Genomic DNA, 23,360 nt, shown 5'->3' with positions numbered 1-23,360 from the left:
AACTTGTGATCTAAACCCAGTTAACAGTATGATAACAGAGGAGCCTCTGAAAGATGGCTTCCTAAACAATAACCCGAATTAGTTAACAATAACTATGTACAAGTATTGCAGATAATCCGCACTTGGGATGGGCGCCCAGCATCCACTACGGACTCCGAGAAATAGAATTATCGGTAAGTAAATTCTTATTTTCTCTATCGTCCTAAGTGGATGCTGGGGTTCCTGAAAGGACCATGGGGATTATACCAAAGCTCCCAAACGGGCGGGAGAGTGCGGATGACTCTGCAGCACCGAATGAGAGAACTCCAGGTCCTCCTTTGCCAGGGTATCAAATTTGTAAAAATTTACAAACGTGTTCTCCCCTGACCACGTAGCTGCTCGGCAGAGTTGTAATGCCGAGACCCCTCGGGCAGGCGCCCAAGATGAGCCCACCTTCCTTGCGGAATGGGCCTTAACAGATTTAGGCTGTGGCAGGCCTGCCACAGAATGTACAAGTTGAATTTTGTTACAAATCCAACGAGCAATCGACTGCTTAGAAGCAGGTGCACCCAACTTGTTGGGTGCATACAGTATAAACAGCGAGTCAGATTTTCTGACTCCAGCCGTCCTTTAAATGTATATTTTTAAGGCTCTGACAACGTCCAACAACTTGGAGTCCTTCAAGTCGTCTGTAGCCGCAGGCACTACAATAGGCTGGTTCAGGTGAAACGCTGATACCACCTTAGGGAGAAAATGCGGACGCGTCCGCCGCTCTGCCCTATGTCGAATGGAAAATTAAATAAGGGCTTTTATAAAACAAAGCCGCCAGTTCAGATACTCTCCCGGCCGAAGCCAGGGCCAGTAACATAGTCACTTTCCATGTGAGATATTTCAAATCCACATTCTTTAGTGGTTCAAACCAATTGGATTTGAGGAAATCTAAAACTACATTTAGATCCCACGGTGCCACCTTAGGCACCACAGGAGGCTGTATATGCAGTACTCCTTTGATAAAAATCTGGACCTCAGGGACTGAGGCCAATTCTTTTTGGAAGAATATTGATATGGCCGAAATTTGAACCTTAATAGATCCCAATTTGAGACCCATAGACAATCCTGATTGCAGGAAATGTAGGAAAACGACCCAGTTGAAATTCCTCCATCGGAGCACTCCGCTGCTCGCACCACGCAACATATTTTCGCCAAATACGGCGATAATGCTTCGCGGTGACTTCCTTCCTTGCCTTTATCAAGGTAGGAATGACTTCTTCCGGAATGCCTTTTCCTTTTAGGATCTGGCATTCAAACGCCATGCCGTCAAACGCAGCCGCGGTAAGTCTTGAAAAAGACAAGGACCCTGCTGAAGCAGGTCCCTTCTCAGAAGTAGAGGCCACGGATCGTCCGTGACCATCTCTTGAAGTTCCGGGTACCAAGTCCTTCTTGGCCAATCCGGAGCCACTAGTCTTACTCCTCTTTGCCGTATAATCCTCAATACCTTTGGTATGAGAGGCAGAGGAGGAAACACATATACCGACTGGTACACCCAAGGTGTTACCAGCGCGTCCACAGCTATTGCCTGCGGATCTCTTGACCTGGCGCAATATCTGTCCAGTGTTTTGTTGAGGCGAGACGCCATCATGTCCACCATTGGTTTTACCCAACGGTTTAATAGCATGTGGAAAACTTCTGGATGAAGTCCCCACTCTCCCGGGTGAAGGTCGTGTCTGCTGAGGAAGTCTGCTTCCCAGTTGTCCACGCCCGGGATGAATACTGCTGACAGTGCTATCACGTGATTCTCCGCCCAGCGAAGGATCCTGGCAGCTTCTGCCATTGCCCTCCTGCTTCTTGTGCCGCCCTGTCTGTTTACATGGGCGACTGCCGTGATGTTGTCCGACTGGATCAACACCGGTCTTCCTTGAAGCAGAGGTTCCGCCTGGCTTAGAGCATTGTAGATTGCTCTTAGTTCCAGAATGCTTATGTGAAGAGACTTTTTCAGGCTCGACCACACTCCCTGGAAATTTCTTCCCTGTGTGACTGCTCCCCAGCCTCTCAGGCTGGCATCCGTGGTCACCAGGATCCAATCCTGCATGCCGAATCTGCGGCCCTCCAATAGATGAGCCTCCTGCAACCACCACAGAAGGGATACCCTTGTCCTCGGCGACAGGGTTATCCGCAGGTGCATCTGAAGATGCGACCCTGACCATTTGTCCAACAGATCCCTTTGCATGGAATCTGCCGAAAGGGATTGCTTCGTAAGAAGCTACCATTTTTTCCCAGGACTCTTGTGCATTGATGTACAGACACCTTTCCTGGTTTTAGGAGGTTCCTGACCAGGTCAGATAACTCCTTGGCTTTTTCTTCGGGAAGAAAAACCTTTTTCTGAACTGTGTCCAGAATCATCCCCAGGAACAGCAGACGAGTTGTCGGCATTAATTGGGATTTTGGAATATTCAGAATCCATCCGTGCTGCTTTAGCACCTCTTGAGATAGTGCTAAACCCATCTCTAGCTGTTCTCTGGACCTTGCCCTTATTAGGAGATCGTCCAAGTATGGGATAATTAATACGCCTTTTCTTCGAAGAAGAAATATTATCTCGGCCATTACCTTTGTAAAGCCCCGAGGTGCCGTGGACAAACCAAACGGCAGCGTCTGAAACTGATAGTGACAGTTTTGTACAACGAACCTGAGGTACCCCTGGTGTGAGGGGTAATTGGAACGTGGAGATACGCATCCTTGATGTCCAAGGATACCATAAAGTCCCCTTCTTCCAGGTTCGCTATCACTGCTCTGAGTGACTCCATCTTGAACTTGAACTTCTTTATGTACAGGTTCAAGGACTTCAGATTTAGAATAGGCCTTACCGAGCCATCCGGCTTCGGTACCACAAAAAGAGTGGAATAATACCCCTTCCCTTGTTGTAGAAGAGGTACCTTGACTATCACCTGCTGAGAATACAGCTTGTGAATGGCTTCCAAAACCGTCTCCCTTTCTGAGGGGGACGTTGGTAAAGCAGACTTCAGGAAACGGCGAGGTGGCTCTGTCTCTAATTTCAACCTGTACCCCTGAGATATTATCTGCAGGATCCAGGGATTTACCTGCGAGTGAGCCCACTGCGCGCTGTAATTCTTGAGACGACCGCCTACCGCCCCCGAGTCCGCTTGCGAAGCCCCAGCGTCATGCTGAGGCTTTTGTAGAAGCCGGGGAGGGCTTCTGTTCCTGGGAAGGAGCTGCCTGTTGCTGTCTCTTCCCTCGTCCTCTGCCTCGTGGCAGATATGAATAGCCCTTTGCTCTCTTATTTTTAAAGGAACGAAAGGGCTGCGGTTGAAAGGTCGGTGCCTTTTTCTGTTGGGGAGTGACTTGAGGTAGAAAGGTGGATTTCCCGGCCGTAGCCGTGGCCACCAAATCCGATAGACCGACCCCAAATAACTCCTCTACGCATCGCCTGTCCACTGTCGTGTCCATAAAGCTCTTCTGGCCGAAATGGACATAGCACTTACCCGTGATGCCAGTGTGCAGATATCTCCCTGTGCATCACGCATATAAAGAAATGCATCCTTTATTTGTTCTAACGACAGTAAAATATTGTCCCTGTCCAGGGTATCAATATTTTCGATCAGGGACTCTGACCAAACTACCCCAGCACTGCACATCCAGGCAGTCGCAATAGCTGGTCGTAGTATAACACCTGCATGTGTGTATATACCTTTTTGGATATTTTCCATCCTCCTATCTGATGGATCTTTAAGTGCGGCCGTCTCAGGAGAGGGTAACGCCACTTGTTTTGATAAGCGTGTTAGCGCTTTGTCCACCCTAGGAGGTGTTTCCCAGCGCTCCCTAACCTCTGGCGGGAAAGGGTATAAAGCCAATAACTTCTTTGAAATTAGCAGTTTTTTATCGGGGCACCCCACGCTTCATCACACACGTCATTTAATTCTTCTGATTCGGTAAAAACTACTGGTAGTTTTTTCACACCCCACATAATACCCTGTTTAGTGGTACCTGTAGTATCAGCTAAATGTAACATCTCCTTTATTGCCAAAATCATATAACGTGTGGCCCTACTGGAAAATACGGTTGATTCGTCACCTTCACCACCGGAATCAGTGCCTGTGTCTGGGTCTGTGTCGACTGACTGAGGCAAGGGGCGTTTTACAGCCCCTGACGGTGTTTGAGGCGCCTGGACAGGCACTAATTGAGTGTCCGGCCGCCTCATGTCGGCAAACGACTGCTTAAGCGAGTTGACGCTATCCCGTAATTCCACAAATAAAGGCATCCATTCTGGTGTCGACCCCCTAGGAGGTGACATCCTCATATTTGGCAATTGCTCCGCCTCCACACCAATAACGTCCTCATACATGTCGACACACACGTACCGACACACAGCAGACACACAGGGAATGCTCTATACGAAGACAGGACCCACTAGCCCTTTGGGGAGACAGAGGGAGAGTCTGCCAGCACACACCAAAAAGCGCTATATATGACAGGGATAGCCTTATGATTAAGTGCTCCCTTATAGCTGCTTTTATATTAATATATATTGCCATTTATTTTGCCCCCCCTCTCTGTTATACCCTGTTTCTGTAGTGCAGTGCAGGGGAGAGACCTGGGAGCCTTCCTGACCAGCGGAGCTGTGACAGAAAATGGCGCCGTGTGCTGAGGAGATAGGCCCCGCCCCTTTTTCGGCGGGCTCGTCTCCCGCTATTTAGTACATTTAGGCAGGGGTAAATATCTCCATATAGCCTCTGGGGCTATATGTGAGGTATTTTTAGCCTTTTTAAAGGTTTTCATTTGCCTCCCAGGGCGCCCCCCTCCCAGCGCCCTGCACCCTCAGTGACTGCCGTGTGAAGTGTGCTGAGAGGAAAATGGCGCACAGCTGCAGTGCTGTGCGCTACCTTAAGAAGACTGCAGGAGTCTTCAGCCGCCGATTCTGGACCTCTTCTTGCTTCAGCATCTGTGAGGGGGCCGGCGGCGTGGCTCCGGTGACCATCCAGGCTGTACCTGTGATCGTCCCTCTGGAGCTTCATGTCCAGTAGCCAAGAAGCCAATCCATCCTGCACGCAGGTGAGTTCACTTCTTCTCCCCTCTGTCCCTCGTTGCAGTGATCCTGTTGCCAGCAGGAATCACTGTAAAATAAAAAACCTAAGCTAAACTCTCTAAGCAGCTCTTTATGAGAGCCACCTAGAATTGCACCCTTCTCGGCCGGGCACAAAAATCTAACTGGAGTCTGGAGGAGGGTCATAGGGGGAGGAGCCAGTACACACCACCTGACCTGTAAAAGCTTTACTTTTGTGCCCTGTCTCCTGCGGAGCCGCTATTCCCCATGGTCCTTTCAGGAACCCCAGCATCCACTTAGGACGATAGAGAAACTAATATGTTCTGATAGCGGATGCGTATTTAACCCTTTCCGTATGTTATAGACATGTTCCGCTGATCTTTTCTTCAAAGGTCTCGATGTTTTGCCTATATAGATAAGACCACATTTACATTCAAGTAAATAAATGACATTACAAGAATGGCAAGTGATAAAATCTTTTATTTTATATTTTTTGCCATTAACCACAAATTCTACCGTTTCACATTCAATGCTAGTCTTTGTTGTGGTTTTACACATCACACAATCGCCACAGCAATGATAACCCTTATCCCGTTCCTTCTTTAGACTAACTTCCGGAAGGCTACTATTGACCAAATTGTCTTTTAATGACTTCGCTTTTCTGTATATAAACAGTGGTTTTTCTGGGAAATGGTTACCCAGCACTGGGTCATTTAAAAGTAATTTCCAATTGTTCTTAATAACTTGTTCTACGTTCTTATAGTGCCCACCGTATTGGGTTAGAAATGCCCATTGATATGCAGTGGATTCCACTCTTTTTCGGTTTTGCTACAAGTAGATTCTTTATATTTCTTCTTTGCTTCAGCTAAAGTTTTTTAGAATACCCTTTTTCCACGAATCTCTCTGTCATTTCCTCCACTTGGGTTTGTAATATCTCATTACTAGTGCAATTTCTTTTCAAACGTCTATATTGCCCCAAGGGTATATTTTCCAACCATTTTATATGGTGTTCGCTACTCATATTAATATAGGCATTTGAATCAGTTGGCTTTCTATAAGTCTTAGTTCAGATCTGTCCTCCTTCAATATATATATAACCAAATCTAAAAACGTAATCTATGATTGATTTATGGCAAAAGTAAGATTATCATTTAAAATTTTACAAAAAAAAATGTTAAGAATTCATATCCCCTTCAAAATAAAAAATATATTGTCTATAAAACGCCACCAGTATACCAGGCTTTTATTTTTTTTGTTTTTAATGTGAAAGCATAAGACTGAATTCAGTTATTATATCAAAATTAAGGAGGATCCAATCCTGAATTCCAAAACTCAGGAGACTGGAAGACTGCAGCCACCACAGGAGGGAAATCCTGGCCTGAGGTGACAGCTGAATCATCCGGTGCATCTAGAGATGTGATCCGGACCACTTGCTCAGGAGTTCCAACTGAAATGTTCTGGCATGGAACCTCCCATATTGGATTGCCTCGTATGAGGCTACCATCTTCCACAACAATCTTATGCAAAGATTGATGGATATTTGAGCAGGTCGGAGAACCATGCGGACAATCTCCTGAAGTTTTCTTGGCTTGCCCTCTGGGAGGAACACCTTCTGGGCCACAGTATCCAGTAACATCCACAGGAGCGCTGAGTTGGCTCCAGATGTCACTGGAATTGAGGATACACCCATGGTGTGACAGAAGTTGGATAGTGTGGTCGATATGGAGCAATAAAAGCTCCCTGGATCTCGCTTTTATCAAGAGATCGTCCAGGTATGAGACAACATTGACCCTCTGGACCCGGAGCATCATCTCGACATTACCTTCGTGAACACCCTCGGAGCTGTGGACAGGCCGAAGGGTAGCGACTGGAACTGGTAGTGATCTTCCAGGAGGGCAAACCTCAGATAAGCCTGATGAGGTGGCCAAATCGGAATATGAGGATAGGCATCCATGATATCCAGGGAGACCATGAATTCCTGTTCTTTCAGGCCCGCAATCACTGCTCTGAAGGATTCCATTTTGAACTTGAAAACCTTTAGGAAAGGGTTCAAGGACTTTAGATTCAAATTGGGCCTTAACGAACCGTCCGGCTTCGGTACCACAAACAGGTTGGAGTAATAACCCTTTCCTCATTGTTGTATTGGTACTGGAACAATGACGTGGGACTGGGCCAACTTTTGGATGGCCTGTCACAACGTAACTTGCGTATCCTCCAAAGCTGGTAAGCTTGATTTGAAAATTGTTGGGGAGGCGCACCGTCGAACTCCAGCTTCTGGCCCTGAGAAATGAGGTCCTTTACCCAGGTATCATGGCAGGAACGCTCCCAGACGCGGCTGAAGTGACGCAGTCGAGCTCCCACCTCGAGGTCCACTCGGGTTGGGTGGGCACAGTCATGCTGAGGACTCAGTGGAAGTAGAACTGGTGCTGTTCCTGAGAACCAGTGGTAACATATACCCTGGCAGCTAAGTCTGCAACAGCTTGTTTTAGTAGCTGAGTTTTTTGAGCATTAGCAGTGAGTGCTGCAGAGATGTGCATCCTCTCCTGAGGGCAGTTTTTTCTAAACTGCCTGTGGGAGGGGGAATAGAGAGGAGGAGCCAGCACACAGTGAAGAAATTTAAAGTGCACCGGCTCCTTTGGACCCCGTCTATACCCCATCGAACTAAGTCTCCCCCATTATCCCTTATGGGTGCTAGCGAAATGAGGATAATGAAAAGGGAGGAGCTTAAACAGCTTATTAAAGTGTCAAAGTCCTTATAGATGCACTATTTCCATATATCATCAACGTCCCTCAAATGAGTGAAGAAAGTTAACTCCAGTTTTTGTATCTAGATTGACATTGCAAGTAATGTTATAATGTAAGCAGTTAGTTATAAAACAGAACACAGTTTCTTCTTAAATGTACTCTGTCGTAACTGACAATTCTAAATAGCAATTAGTACCTATCTTCTAAAACTTAAATAATACATGAAAACAAAAATGTGGAAACAAAAAGGGGAACAATATACAAAATGTTATACCCACACTAGAATACTAGGAGTATTTCAAGCCATAAACATCTAGCAAGAAAATAAAATATTTTATTATTTAAATACTGTGCTTCTGATGCTTGTTTGGGGTTTCTCCACTCCAGAAAGTGAAAGCTAGAAAGAGTATATAGAGCACTGAGTAGGGAATTAGAAAGATTGGAAAATAATTTAGCAAGATACATATCTAAATCACTGTTTCACAGACTTTACCTTAACAAATACGCCAGAAAGCTTAAATATTTACAGAGCATCCCCACTTGTTTGATAGGATAAAGTATAACCTTATAGTATAACTTGCATATCATTAATAAATGGAATATCCTGAGTAAAATCCTAAATGAAATGTACTATTACTAAACCTGCACTACCACCTATTAAAAAGTCACTGACCAAGTGGACAGTTGTCAACTGCAGCCATTTTTCCTCTGGCTATGATACAGGATTGTCATTTGTACTCTCATTCAAAATCTTCCTATATAGGATTACAACTGGGACTTTTAGAGGAATAAAGAAGCCTTGGGAAAAGTGGCTAAATGGTGGAGTCCCTGGGATTGTAGATGATTGGTCTTAAACACTATCATTTAATCACTGGCAGAGCTGTCTTGACATACATACCATTCTTGGGGATGGCTTTTGCTTTAGGCTGTTTGGTAAGATGAAAATACTGTTACACTATGCTCACATGATCATTTAGATCAAATCCAGGAGGTTCAATGCTCATGTGATAATACAGACCCAATTCGGCAATACTATACTCAGGTGATCATTCACATTAAATGCTGTGACACTATTTTCATGTGATGAGCATAGTGTAACCGGACTTGTTCTGAATGGGAAAATAAGCATCACTGAGTCACTGGATTCAGATGAAATCTGGTGACACAATTCTCATGTGATCATGCAGAGCAAATGCGATTACAATAATCAAAGCTGACTACGTACAACAGATAATTTGTCAGGAGCACAGTGAGAATTCTCCTGACAGTAAATGCAATATTTATTTAGAAGTTTAGAAATATGTTTAATGGTTTAGTTTGTGTAGATGAAAGCTGCTCTTTAATTCTGTGGTATGCTTGAGGACCTTAGCCGCAGATGAATAGAATTTGGACCTCACCTGCCCTGTTTTTCGGTATCCAGAAGTCTTTGCACCTCTCGAAGTTTACATTCAAACTGCATCTTCTCATCCTCTAGTGAACTTCTCCAGCTCTCCCACTGGCGTTCCTTCTCCAACAGCTCATCATTCAGTGCTTCCAAATCCATTACCTGCTCCTCCAACATTGTGCATGTGGTTTTTAGTGCCTCCATCGTCTGAAAACATTATAACACAAATTCTAGTTAAATGCAGCTTTTCATGCAAATCAGTTTAGTCCACAAAAAAACTGCCTCAACTCTGTGCAGAATAGGAAAAAACGGATAATTTGAGACAAGAGTCTCAAAATTCCACAAACCGGCGCTGATTAGTTATATTTCATTAAAACCTGTGTCTCTTTAAAGCTGCTGAGTAAAACAGCTTGCTAAGCTGCACAACAAAGACAATTAGAACAAAGAAGAATAACTCTGCGCTTAGAAACACCTTGTAAATTTAATTACGTGTGGTCTGTCATGTAGAATAAATAACTCAGTGAGACTTTATGTATTGATATTTTTTATCTAAGATTGTCAACATGTAACATTTATCACAACATGCAAATATTAGTAATTTAGTAGCTTTTATGTATAAAAAATCTAGTTAATGGTAAATAAGTTGTTAAAAAACTTGTAATTCAGCACTAAAAATTACACTTTGTATAACGGTATAATTGGATGTTTATAAACACATAGTAACAAGGTGTAAAACGTTACTCTGTGCAGACCAGGAATCTGTAACCTGTGGATTATTATGCATATTTTATTTTAAGTTGACTGTCTCTTATGCAATATGCTATTTGCAAACCACAATTTTGTATTGTTTCTTACTGGGGAACACCACTTTATTGGGGATGTAGAGGCTGGTTCAGGAGCTGGGCACAGCTATGCCAAAAAGAAAGCCCCTCCATTTCATATTACATACCAAAGGAGTTTGACGCTTGGGGACTTGGATATCTTAGGCAGCAGACACGTATTTTCATACTTTTACTATTCTGGGCCGCTGTAGCTTATTTACAGGGTGAAGAAATCAGCCCTGATGGTTCCTCACACTTCTCTCATTTTCTCAGTGAAGGCTCGAGAGGGGACCTCTCCGCACTACCTCCATCGGTATTTAAGAGTTGCCACATTCCAGAGCCACAGGCAATCTCACGGACAATCCTCCACACCTTAAGGAAATGTAGGAGGATGGTTGAAGCAGCAGACCCATCTCCCAAGAACGGCAGGATTGGGGCAGTTAATTGGTAACCCATTCTATAGGACTGGAGGACAATTATTTTTTTCTTTGACAACTACACTATATGTAATTTTTAATTAAGAACCATACTGGTTATATTGTACTGCAGTTTACATACTGGAAGTTCAGACAAGGTGACCTGCTCCACTGATCTGTTATTTATTTACAATTGATAGAATTATTTTTTTTTTTGAGAGCTCTGGCCGGGTACTGGATATGTGTCAACCTAGCGATAGTAACATTTTCTACTATGGTATTGTCACATAGAGTGCCTCATCTTTTATTTCTCTTTCATCCACTAGGGGACACTGGAGCATCCTTATACATTAGGGGTGTGAAGCTTGCAACCGGAGGTGTGGCACAATCTAAAATTAGCAGTCTGCACAGCCAGCTCCTCCCCCTTCACATCACTCCTCCCTCTGTTTGGAAAATTGTGCCTAGGAGGTACAAGCACAGAAGGGAGCTCCTGCTCCTTGAAGATTTATTTATTTATTTCATTTATACTGGCCCAATCCCTCCTAACTAAAGGGAGGGTGCAGGCTTTAAAAGACAAAACAGTAAATGCCCGATCCCACCTAATTTAAAGGGGGTGCAGGCTTTACAAAAGAAAAAGGCTGCGTCCCCCTAATTAAAGGGGGACTAAGTTAAACATTGAGAGAGGGGTCTGCATCTCTCTGAAGACGCCAACTGTGAGTACAGGTTGTTTTTAGACAACAAGTAGCATAAGGTTTTGTTTTTTTGTTTTATTATTTTTCCTATGGGGCTAAAAATATTATTAGACTTTCCCAGCATAGAAGATTCCCACAGCGTCGCGCCAGCCAGCGGTCACACAGTGTGGGGCGGACCGGCTGTCAGCAGGCGCCACTACGGGACTTAGAGGAGATCAGTCCCGGAGCGCGCTGACCTGCGGTCACGCTGTGTGGAGTGGGCCGGTATCTCTCAGTCAGCAGGCGCCGCTACGGGACTGAAGGAGAGCAGTACTGGCGCGCGCCGGCCAGCGGTAACGCAGTGTGAGGTCTTGTATCCCCTGTCAGCAGGCGCCGCTACGGGACCTGGAGATTGGTCCCAGGGCACGCCGGCCAGAGTGAGTGCCGCGCGGCTGGAGTGATTCCTTCGGTCGTGTGCGGGGGCGGGCAGCGGGGATCGAGAGTGCACAGTGCGCTCTGTCACACTTCCTTTTGACAAAGGCGCAGAGTTAGTGTTTAGAAACGGTCTCAGGGAATGAAGTGTACAGAATTTTTCAAAGGTGGCCATCTTTTTATTTCCAGTCAGGCGCCAAATATACGGGGCATGGATGAGCCCTCCCCCTCCTTTAAAAAAAAAAGAAGGGAAAAACAAGGGGTTTTTGTGTAGTTACAGCTCCCTCTGCTGGTGAAACTAGATATCAGCAACTCCCTCTGCTGGTGAAATTTATATAAATCCTATGAGGATCTCCTGAAAATTGATTATTATTATTTATATTTTCAAAGGATTTCTATTGCAAAGATCCTGACAAAAATACTAGGAAGCAAGTGGATACCAACTCTACCATCATAACTGACCTACAGTTGGGTGTGTGAGGGTTGCAAGTCGGCTGGTTTGAAAAATGTATTTATTTATTTATTGTTTGTTTGTTTCTTTCTTTTTCCCTTCCATTTAAGAGAAGCAAAAGTTACCAGCCGAACAATCCGATACCTTAGCTTCCGTCTTCTATCACAGTCTTTCTCTTCCTAGTTTAAAGGGTGAAAGCGCTGCAACATAGTCTGGTACGGGGTTTAGTCAACACACCAAAGACCTATTACGTTTACACGAAATGTAACGAGAAGAGCAAGCGGGTTGGCAGCTCCGGGGTGCGATTCCTGCTTAAACATGGATGCTCCACCTGGGAGCAGTGCTCCGTCTAGATCATGAGAAGACAACCTTGCAGATAGAATCTCCAAGGAGATGGCAGAATCACGCAAGCAGCAATCGGAATGGACTGCGGGATTCTCAAAAAAGATGGATGAATTTCTCATCAAGTTAACACCGCCCGCACAAACAGAAACAAAAACCGCTTTCAGCAGGATTTCCCATTTCTAAATCTCTCCAATCTCAAATGGAGGAGGTTTAAGGAAGAACCCTTATAAACGTTTTCAATTTCCGAAGCGGTTTAAGTAACTTACCCCTTACCTAAGGGTGTAATGGATAAGTGGGAGACTCCAGTAGTGGATGATTACCTAGGAAGGTGTCAAAGAAGACAATTTTACCAATTCCTAATGTAACGACTTTAAAGGATGCTTCAGATCATAAGGTTGACACAGCTTTAAAGTCGATTTTTGTAACAGTGAGTGCAACACAGAGACCTACGATTGTCTGTGTTTGGGTAAACAAGGCCATGGGAGCATGGTCTGGACGTATTGTACAGGAAATAGCTTGGAAGAGATTCCCAACTGGCGGATGACATTCGGGAATCGGCTTCATACTTGGTCAAGCCTCTAAGGCTATTAGCACAAGGAGGCTCTGACGCCAAGAAGGCGGTAGAATCCATCCCCTTTTGGGGGTGAGATACCTTTCGGTCCACAGTTGGACAAGTGGATTTTACATGCTACAAGGGAAGTCCACATTTCTGCCTACTCCTTATACGAGAGCTATTCCACAGGTTAGGAGTGGTTATTCAGGACCAGCGTTTAATAAATTTAGATCGCAGTCCTTTCCAGTGGGGGCAGAGGCAGAGACCGCTCACAGGCAGCAAACAGAAAACAGGCTACACCTGCTGACAAAACCGTGGCATGACTACCTACCAACTCTCCTGGGGTCCCCCTTGGTGAGCGCACGTCTGAAAGGTTTTCAGGACATCTAGGCCAAAACCTCACCTGAACTTTGGATAACCAACCTTATCTCCCAGGGGTACAAACTGGATTTTCAATAGAGGCCTGACAGTCAGTTTTTTGTTTTTTTTTACAACGGGACTGCCTCGGTGCCCTCAGAAAGCAAAAGCTCTACTGACAGCAATTCAAGATTTGCTACGGTCAGGGGTCATTACTCCAGTTCCCGCCTCTCAGAGAGGAACGGGTATTCTATTCCGATCTTTTTGTCGTGCCGAAAGCCAGACAGGACGGTCAGACCGATACTCAATATAAAGGTTTTAAACCAGTTTCTAAGGGTCTACGAATTCAAGATGGAATCATTCCAGTCGGTCATTGCAGGCTTAGAACAAGGCGAGTTCATGGTATCCATGGACATAAAGGATGCATATCTGCATATCCCAATCTGGACACCAGCTTTACTTAAGGTTCACACTGGTGACGGATCACTACCAATTCAGGGTGTTGCCGTTCGGTCGATCAGCCCCAAGAATCTTTACGAAAATCAGGGCAGTCATGATTATACCTTATCTAGACGATCTACGGATCAAGGCATCATCTCAGGAACAGCTGATCAAAGAGGTTCAGACGTTGCATCATTTTCTCATTAAACATGGGTGGATTGTGAAGTTCCAGAAATCCAACCTCTTGCCAACTCCGTGGATTCAATTCCTCGGTTTCATCTTGGACACTATACCATTGAGAGTATTCTTACCAGAGCATAAGGTCCAGGTCCTACAAAGCTTAGTTGCTCAGGTACTGAGGACACAAACGGTTTCTCTACACCTCTTTGTGCAACTTCTCGGGAAGAGGGCGTTGTTCGCAGCTATCTAATACGGCAGACTTCATTCCCGACCTTTCCAGATGAACCACATTGCTCAGGGAGCAGGTTCAAACTGGCGGCTACATCGGAGAATCAGACTCCCACCGCGCATACGAACCTCCTTAATTTGGTGATCGTTACAAGAGATTCGGCATTAGGGATTGGAGGATCCTGACAACGGATGCCAGTCTCAGAGTTTTGGGTGCTGTCTTAGACGAACACCAGTTTCAGGGCAGATGGACGTTACTGGAGAGCGGCCTACCAGTAAACATTCTCGAGCTTAGAGCGGTTTATAATGCTCTTCTCTTAGCCAAAGACCTAGTCATGGGTCAACACTTACAGATACAGTCGGACATTGTCACAACGACGGCTTACATAGACCGTCAAGGAGGAACAAGGAGCAGGATGGCGTTGCAGGAAGCCACAAGGATTTTGTTGTGGGCAGAAAGGCGAAACGTCATCCTCTCGGCAGTGTTCTTTACAGGTGTGGAGAACTGGGGAGCAGATAATCTCAGTCGCCAGGACATGCATCCGGTAGAGTGGTACCTACATCCACGGATTTTCGACATGGTGGTGAGGAGATGGGGTCTTACTCAAGTCGACCTAATGGCGTCTCGGCAAGACCGTCAGCTGACCAGATATATGTCCAGGACAAGAGATCCAGCAGCAGAAAGAGTGGACACATTAACTCTTCCTTGGTGTTACAGCAGGATTTACATTTTTCCACTTTTCCCCCTCATACCCAGGGTTCTGAAAGGGTTGAAACGAGAGCGAGCGGGGACGATTCTAATCGCACCAGATTGGGCCCGCAGGAGTTGGTTCTCAGACCTGCGAGGCTTACTAGCGGAAGGTCCTTGGCGGTTATCTCAGGGACCGTTCCAACACCCAGACCTGAACAGGCTGCGTTTAACGTCATGGCTATGGAAACCCGGATCTTAAGGTACAGAGGGATACCGAGAACGGCCATTCCTACAATGATTGCCACTAGGAAGCCGGTCACAGCCATGCACTTCTACAGGATTTAGAAGAGGTACATGGACTGGTGTCAGGAACGTGGGTGGAGTTCAACGAACTTCCTCTTATCCAGACTTCTACTCTTCCTTCAGACCAGTCTAGAGTAGGACTGAGGCTGGGCTCTCTGAAGGTTCAAATTTCGATTCTCTCCATCCTATTTCAACTGCGGTTAGCAGCCTTGCCAGAGGGCCAAATCCTTTTTACAGGGGGTTCTGAGGTTACGGCCCTCTTTTCGTCCTCCTACTGCACCATGGAACTTAAATTTGGTGTTGAATTTTTTTGAGATCACCAACTTTTGAACCATTAGCAAGAACAGACCTGTAATCTCTCTTTTGGAAGGTCTATTTATTGCTTGCCTTGGCTTCGGCCAGGCGAGTTTCTGAGTTGGGAGCATTAACGTGTACTGTTTCGGGGTTTTCAGGTAAACCGGCCAATTGTAGTCCCATCTTTCCAGAGTCTCGCAGATGGGGATGTGTCATTGGATGTTGTCTGAGCTTTACGGGTATACATACAAGTTACGTTGTCCTTCAGAAAGTCAGACCATTTGTTTGTTCTGTATGATGGGCCTAAGAGTGTTTGGCCAGCTTTTAAGCAGTCTTTGTCTAGATGGATTAGAATTGCCATTCGGCAGGCGTATATTTCCTGTGGCAAACAGGTTCTGGTTCAGACGGGTGCTCATACCACCCGGTCAGTAGGTGCCTCATGGGCGGTTGCAGAGCGGCGACGTGGTCCTCAGCCCACACGTTCGCGAAATTTTACACTTTTGATACCTTTTGCGTCCGGAGATTCTAAGTTCAGACGTTAGGTTTTGCAGGCCACCGACAGCACTCCCACCCTGGGGGTTAACTTTGGGACGTCCCCTAATGTATAAGAATGCTCCAGTGTCCCCTAGTGGATGAAAGAGAAAAGAGGATTTTGGAACTTACCGATAAATCCATTTCTCTGAATCCTCTAGGGGACACCAGACGCCCGCCTCGGTGCTGTCAACCTGCTGTGTTCAAGGTTTTGTTTAAACAGTTCGTACAAACAGCGTTAGTTTTTCGGTTAAGAGTTTCTTGGTTGCCGTTTTTGATGGGTTGTACGGTTTGTTTCCTCGCCATGTGCTATAGTATTATATCCTATTCTCTCAGTCAAATTTTCTAAACTGAGGGAGGAGGGATGTGAAGGGGGAGGAGCCGGCTGTGCAGACAATGCTAATTTTAGATTGTGCCACACCTCCGGTTGCAAGCTTCACACCCCTAATGTATAAGGATGCTCCAGTGTCCCCTAGAGGATTCAGAGAAATGGATTTATCGGTAAGTACCAAAATCCTCTTTTTCATAACTATGAGGTTCTAATATAAAAAAACATGTATGTTATCTAATGTCTAAATGCAGACTAGGCGGCTTAGCAAGTACCAGCTCGTCCCACCCACATGATTGATAGAATAGATGATCTAGTTAAAACTAAAATCACCTAATATGCACATCTAAGATGTATATAGGACATGTATTGAATATTGCGTTTTTTGTTTTTTGGGGATGGATGAGTTCATTATTATGTCTGCAGCTGTTATCAATCAGCTCATTAAGGAGGTTTAAAAGGACATCTGAATACAATGGAAATCACTTCTGATGAAGCTGGGTGACCTAGCCCAGATCAATTATATCTTCACCTATTCAAGAGAATCCAGATATTTGAAAATCATCATTGGAATCAATTTCTCCTGGATGATTTGCACTACAGCAGCATATTTATGGGAGCCCAGTGGACAATCCAGCACAGCTGTGATTGTGTCATGCCTAAAGACTGTGTCTGAGTTCTCAACCACATGAAATGGGTAATATACCAGCAGCTTGCTATTTCACCTGCATGTATATTGTAGAAGTAAGGGTGTAATTCAGAATTGTAAGTAAACAAAAAAAGTTAGCAATTGGGCCAAACCATGTTGCACTGCAGGTGCAGCAGATATAACATGTGGAGAGTGTGTTAGATTTGGGAGTGTTATATTGTTTCTGTGCAGGGTAAATACTGGCTGCTTTATTTTAACACTGCAATTTAGATTTCAGTTTGAACACACCCCACCCAAATCTAATCTCTCTGCTCATGTTACATCTGCCCCACTAGCAATGCAACTTGGTTTTGCAAATTAGTGTGCTTTATTAGTTTGCTAACAACTCTGAATAAACCCCTGAGTCCTATGCTCCTAGTCCGGGATCCTATATGTGGATTGTCTCAAGCTACAGAACATTATTAATTGTGACAATTCTTTTTTTTGGGGTGTGTTTTTATACTTATTTTATATAACAAAAAATTGTGTTTTATGTTTCATCCATTCTATGTGTTTTAATTAGAATCACAACGCAGCACAGGTTCTTTATTATATTAATTTGCTTTGTATTTTTTGGGACTGACAACCCCTTTCTGGCAACATATTGACAGGGCATTGGGACTATTGTGTGTTTACCCCTGTTATTTATGTTATCTATTCCAGATGCCAAGCATACATTCCAAATGAATGACAACAATCAGATGGAAGATGTACAGTTTATGAAGTGGAAGACCACAGCAAGCACATATGAGCGAAGAGCCCAGCTGAAATAACAGAGCCTGATTAGGCAAGATCTCCATCCTTTAAACTCTCTGTTATATAGCTAAGGCAGTCCTATTTCTCACTTGACAATCAGAAAGGTCTTGGGCCAGATTGAACTACCTTGGGCTCGTGCTACATAAAGGGAGAGTTATGGTAGACTTACCATTGTTAACTCTCTTTCTGCGAAGTACATTGGGTTCCACAGGTAAACATTGGGGTGTAGAGTGGATCTAAATCCAGAGGAACACACAGGAAAAGCTTTAGCTGTCCCAGGATGCATAGAGGCCTCCTCTGTAACCCCGCCTCCAGGCACTGTGAGCTCAGTTTCGTTAACCAGTCCAATGCAGGAGAATGCAGGCAAGAGAGAAGGCAGATGTTAGTCGCATAAGAACACAATCTCACGACAGGAGAAGGTACCAGTGGCTACTGCCATACAAACCCATAGAAGCTAGGTGCGTCAGGGTGGGCACCCTGTGGAACCCAATGTACTTCGCAGAAAGAGAGTAAACAATGGTAAGTCTACCATTACTCTACTTTTCTGCAGCGGTGTAGTTTTGGTTTCCACAGGGAAACATTGGGGATGTCCTAAAGCAGTTTCTCAAGGGAGGGGACGCGCCTTAGAGGATGTGAGAATCCGGCATCCAAAGTAAGCATCCTGGGAGGCGAAGGTATCAAAGGCATAGAACCTAATAAACGTGTTCACTGAGGACCACGTAGCCGCCTTGCACAATTGTTCTGCGGACGCGCAACGGCGGGCCGCCCAAGAAGGTCCAACAGACCAGGTAGAATGGGCCTTAATCGAAGGAGGAGCTGGAAGACCAGCCTGCGCATAAGCACGTGCAATCACCATTCTAATCCATTTGGCCAAGGTTTGCTTATTCGCAGGCCAGCCACGTTTGTGGAATCCAAACAGGACATCAGACCGTCCAATAGAGGCGGTCCTGTCCACGTAAATACGGAGAGGCCTAACCAAAACTAAAGACTTTTCTTAACCAACAAGTCCGAAGAGACAAAGGCCGGGACCACAATCTCTTGGTTAAGGGGAAAAGATGAGACCACCTTAGGTAAGTAACCTGGCCGGGTTCGGAGAACAACCCTGTCAGGGTGGAAAATCAGAAAGGGCGGACGACAGGACAAAGCGCATAAGTCCGAGACCATCCTTGCAGAGGCCATAGCCAGCAAGAACAGTACCTTGGCCGTGAGCCATTTGAGGTCCATCGATTCAAGAGGATTGAAGGTAGAATCTCGGAGAGCTTTCAATACAATAGACAGATCCCATAGAGCCACTGGGGGAAACATAGGGAGGCTGAATATGTAGAACGCCCTGATTGAACGTATGTACATCAGGAGGGAGGCAAGCCTCTTTGAAGAAAAGCCAGAACTTTGGAAGTCCTGAAACGATAGGCGTCATAATTCTTAACAGCACACCAGGTGAAGTAAGAATGCCAAACCCTGTAATAAATCCTGGCAGAGGCCAGTTTGCGGGTTCAGCATAGTCAGAATAACAGCCTCAGAAAACCCTTTGGCCCTTAGGAGTGATGCTTCAAGAGCCACGCTGTCAAAACCAGTCTGGCCAGGTCTGGGTAGAGACAAGGGCCCTGCACTAGGGGGTCTTGGCGCTGAGGAAGGAGAAGGTGGACGCTCTGTCGATAGACCCTGCAGGTCTGAGAACCAATGCCGTCTGGGCCATGCTGGAGTGACCAGAAGTAGCATTCCTCCTACTTGCTTGAACTTCCGAAGTACCCTGGGCAGGAGTGACACCGGACAGAATATATATGTCAGCTGAAAGTTCCACAGAACTGCCAATGCGTCCACTAACGCTGCCTGAGGATCCCTGGTCCTTGATACGTAGATCGGAACCTTGTAATTGTGTCGAGACGCCATGAGGTCAACGTCCGGCAGACCCCACCTGTCCATTAGAAGTTGCTAGACTTCAGGATGAAGGCTCCACTCTCCAGAGTGAATGTCCTGGCGACTGAGGAATTCCACTTCCCAGTTCAGGACGCCTGGAATGAACACAGCCGATAAGGCAGTCAGACGGCTTTCCGGCCAACAGAGAATTTTGGACACATCCAACATTGCCATGCGGCTTCGAGTGCCACCTTGATGGTTTATGTATGCCACTGTGGTGGCGTTGTCTGATTGTACCTGAAATGGCCTGTTACGTACCAGAGACGGGGTGAAAGACAGTGCATTGAACACCACCCTCAGCTCCAGTATATTGATCGGAAGTGATTCTTCCCTGGTCCAACGACCCTGAAACTAATGTTGCTGCAACACTGGTACCCTTCCCTGAAGACTGGCGTCCGTTGTCAGTAAGACTCAGTTGGGGATCCAGAAGGGACTGCCCCTGCTCAATTGCTGCTCCTGAAGCCACCAGGACAGCGACAGACGAACCTCTGGAGTCAAAGAGACCATTTGGTACCTGATCCGATGAGGTAGGCCGTCCCACTTGGAAAAGGATAAACCGTTGCAGAAGACAAGAGTGAAACTGAGGGAACTCTACCATGTTGAATGAAGTGTCATATCCTGACCTGAAGTTTCAGGACCTTGTCTGTGGCCAAGAACAGTCTCTGACTATGAGTGTCCAGAAGAACCCCTTGGTGCACCATGCTCTGAGCTGGGACAAGTGAGGACTTTTTATCAGCCACCTGTGGGCTTGCAGGAAGGTCAGTCAGTTAGAGATGACTTAGGAGGATTTCGTGAGAACTTGCCAGAATCAGGAGATTGTCCAGATATGGGAGGATTCTGTTTCCCTGGTAATGGAGGTGAGCCCTCATAACGGCCATGACCTTGGTGAAGATCCAAGGAGCTGTAGCCAGTCCAAATGGTAGAGCCTGGAATTGATAATGAAGGTCGCCAACAGCAAACCGCAGGAACTGCTGATGCGAGATGGCAATAGGAATATGCGTTACGCAACTGAGGGATAGTCATGATCTCGAGCAAAGTTTAGAAAGAATGGTGGAGGAGTTGCAGGGGGACACATCGGTAGACGAGGATAATCAGGTAGCCAGCGGGTCACTGTTAGAAGGAAGAAAAAAAGAGGGGGCGGCACGACATCTCTGAACTATCAAACCCGAACAAATTTGCCTGATTGGATGATAGCGAGGAAATGACGGAGCCGGAGACTGTTCCCTCTAGCAACTGGAGGAGTGGTCCCTCTGTAAGTTGGAGGAGGTTTTAAACTAGGAGCCTGGGAGGAGGGTATAGCTAGAAACTATGGGTCATGCAGTGAGAATAGTAATGATGGTGGTAGTGAGCTAAATGGGGGGAGGGGAAGAGTAGCCGGCAAGGGTACTTACATGGGTTCTAAAAAGGGTATTAACAAAAGTATTGCCAAAACATTGATTAACAACAATTATTGTCATCATTACAGTATATAGAAAATGATGTACGTGGCATAAGGGAAAATACTAATGTTGGGGCAGAGAGTTTAGACGGAAACATTGGTTTGATCAAAGAGAAGAGTAAGGTGGGCAGTATTAAGTATGGTGGGTGTGGAGTGGGAGCGAGAAGGACAGTCAGTAAGAGTAACTCTAGGGAGGCATGATAGGATACCTTTAAAAAAGAGTAACTCTAGTGAGGCATGATAGGATACCTTTAAAAAAAACAAACGGACAAGGGAACCACTAAACTAGAATGTATGCTTGCAAACGCAAGAAGCCTAGCAGGTTAAATGGGGGAATTGGAATTGTTAGCATCAAAGGCTGAGTATGATATTACAGGTTGAGTATCCCATATCCAAATATTCCGAAATACGGAATATTCCGAAATACAGACTTTTTTGAGTGAGACTGAGATAGTGAAACCTTTGTTTTCTGATGGCTCAATGTACACAAACTTTGTTTAATACACAAAGTTATTAAAAATATTGTATTAAATGACCTTCAGGCTGTGTGTATAAGGCAGGCATTCCCAACCACGGTCCTCAAGGCACACTAACAGTGCAGGTATTAGTGATATCCAGGCTTCAGCACAGGTGACTTAATTAGTAGCTCAGTTATTTTGATTTAACCATCTGTGCTGAAGCCTGGATATCACTAAAACCTGCACTGTTGGTGTGCCTTGAGGACCGTGGTTGGGAATGCCTGGTATAAGGTGTATATGAAACATAAATGATTTGTGTGAATGTACACATACTTTGTTTAATGCACAAAGTTACTAAAAATATTGGCTAAAATGACCTTCAGGCTGTGTGTATAAGGTGTATATGAAACATAAATGCATTCTGCGCTTAGACTTGGGTCCCATCACCATGATATCTTATTATGATATGCAATAATTCCAAAATACGGAAAATCCAATATCCAAAATTCTTCTGGTCCCAAGCATTTTGGATAAGGGATACTCAACCTGTATAGGTATTACGGAAATATGGTGGGACGACTCTCACGACTGGGTTGCAAACTTGGAGGGATATTCTCTTTCCAGGAGGGACTGGGCAAGCAAAAGAGGAGGAGGAGTATGTCTACCATATCTTAAACCATACTTAAAGGAGGTTATCTATGAGGAGACTGGCGATAATGTGGAGTAACTATGGTTTGAAATCTCAAGTGAGGGTATTGATGCAAAAAAACTAGTCATAGGCACGTGCTACAAATAGCCGGATATTAGCATACATGAGGAAGAACAACTCTTGCAGCAAATCGAAAGGGCTGCGGGATTGGGGGACATCCTAGTGATTGGGGATTTTAATTATCCTGATATAAATTGGAGTAACGATTCATGTGTTAAAGCGAGGGGCAACAGGTTCTTAAATATGTTAAAGAATCACTACTTGTCTCAATTAGTTGAGGACCCAACTAGGGGTAAAACTACTCTGGATCTAGTAATTACTAATAATATGGACAATATATCAAACACTAAAGTTGGGGAGACTTTGGGTAACAGTGATCACTATATGATCACATTCAACATCAGTTTCAAGAAACATAGCTATAAGGGTTCAAACAAAACATATACCGTGTTTCCCAGATAATAAGACAAGGTCTTATTTTTTATTTTTTGGTCCAAAAAACACCATAGGGCTTATTTTCGGGGTAGGTCTTATTTTAATTAACACTGACAGCAATTCCAATAAACAGGCAATTGCTTTCTTGTACTCAACGGTATAGCTCTTCCTTTTTGCACTCATGTCTGGGGGTCAAAACAGAAAGGATAATAAATAAAATGATGACAGTTATGCTCCCCCAGTCCTGCTTTTATCCCCATCATGCCCCTCAGTCCTGATTTTATCCCTATCATGCCCCTCAGTCCTTCTTTACAATACTTTAATTACCTTTTTTTTTGTCTTCACTTTCCTCTTTTTCTGTACTCTCATCCGCAGCACTGCTGTAAATGGCGCTGGCACGCACGCCAGCGTCATTCACAGAAAACGTGGGGAGGGTGCGCGCTCACTGTGAGACGCTGCAGCTGTGATTGGATGCCAATGTTAAATCTTTAACAGCGGCATCCATTTCATGTGGGGGCGGGGGGCGGCGGAGCAGGGGGCATTGTAGTGTAGCGAAGGGACCGGACAAAATGGAGATTTAGCAAGCTCTTATTTTCAGGGTAGGGCTTATTTTGGACCATTCTGCAGAAGTAAGGGTAGGTCTTATTATCGGGGAAACACGGTAACTTTAGGAAGGCTAATTTCAGTATGCTGAGAGGTGCACTAATTGACATTGAGTGTGAAGCTTTGTTTCATAACAAGAACACGTCGGAA

At 45.1% G+C, this 23,360-nt stretch overlaps 1 protein-coding gene across 6 annotated transcripts in view; it reads right to left on the bottom strand.

Moving 5' to 3' along the window:
• The window catches only part of CIT (citron rho-interacting serine/threonine kinase), a 541,532-nt gene that overhangs the window by 195,707 nt on the left and 322,465 nt on the right, over nt 1-23,360 (bottom strand). For 5 of the 6 annotated variants that reach the window (XM_063913147.1, XM_063913146.1, XM_063913148.1 and 2 more), the window contains 2 exons: nt 9,178-9,371; nt 8,130-8,177 (listed from right to left, as the gene is read on the bottom strand). In XM_063913147.1, the coding sequence (XP_063769217.1) occupies nt 8,130-8,177; nt 9,178-9,371 (242 nt within the window). The remainder of the gene's footprint in view (nt 1-8,129; nt 8,178-9,177; nt 9,372-23,360) is intronic. The other variant, XM_063913149.1, reaches the window with a different exon arrangement.

The sequence above is a fragment of the Pseudophryne corroboree genome, chromosome 1 (assembly GCF_028390025.1).
Source record: "Pseudophryne corroboree isolate aPseCor3 chromosome 1, aPseCor3.hap2, whole genome shotgun sequence".
Taxonomy (NCBI): domain Eukaryota; kingdom Metazoa; phylum Chordata; class Amphibia; order Anura; family Myobatrachidae; genus Pseudophryne; species Pseudophryne corroboree.
The sequence above is the reverse complement of the archived record's forward strand: the minus strand, read 5'-3'. Positions and strand labels throughout refer to the sequence as shown.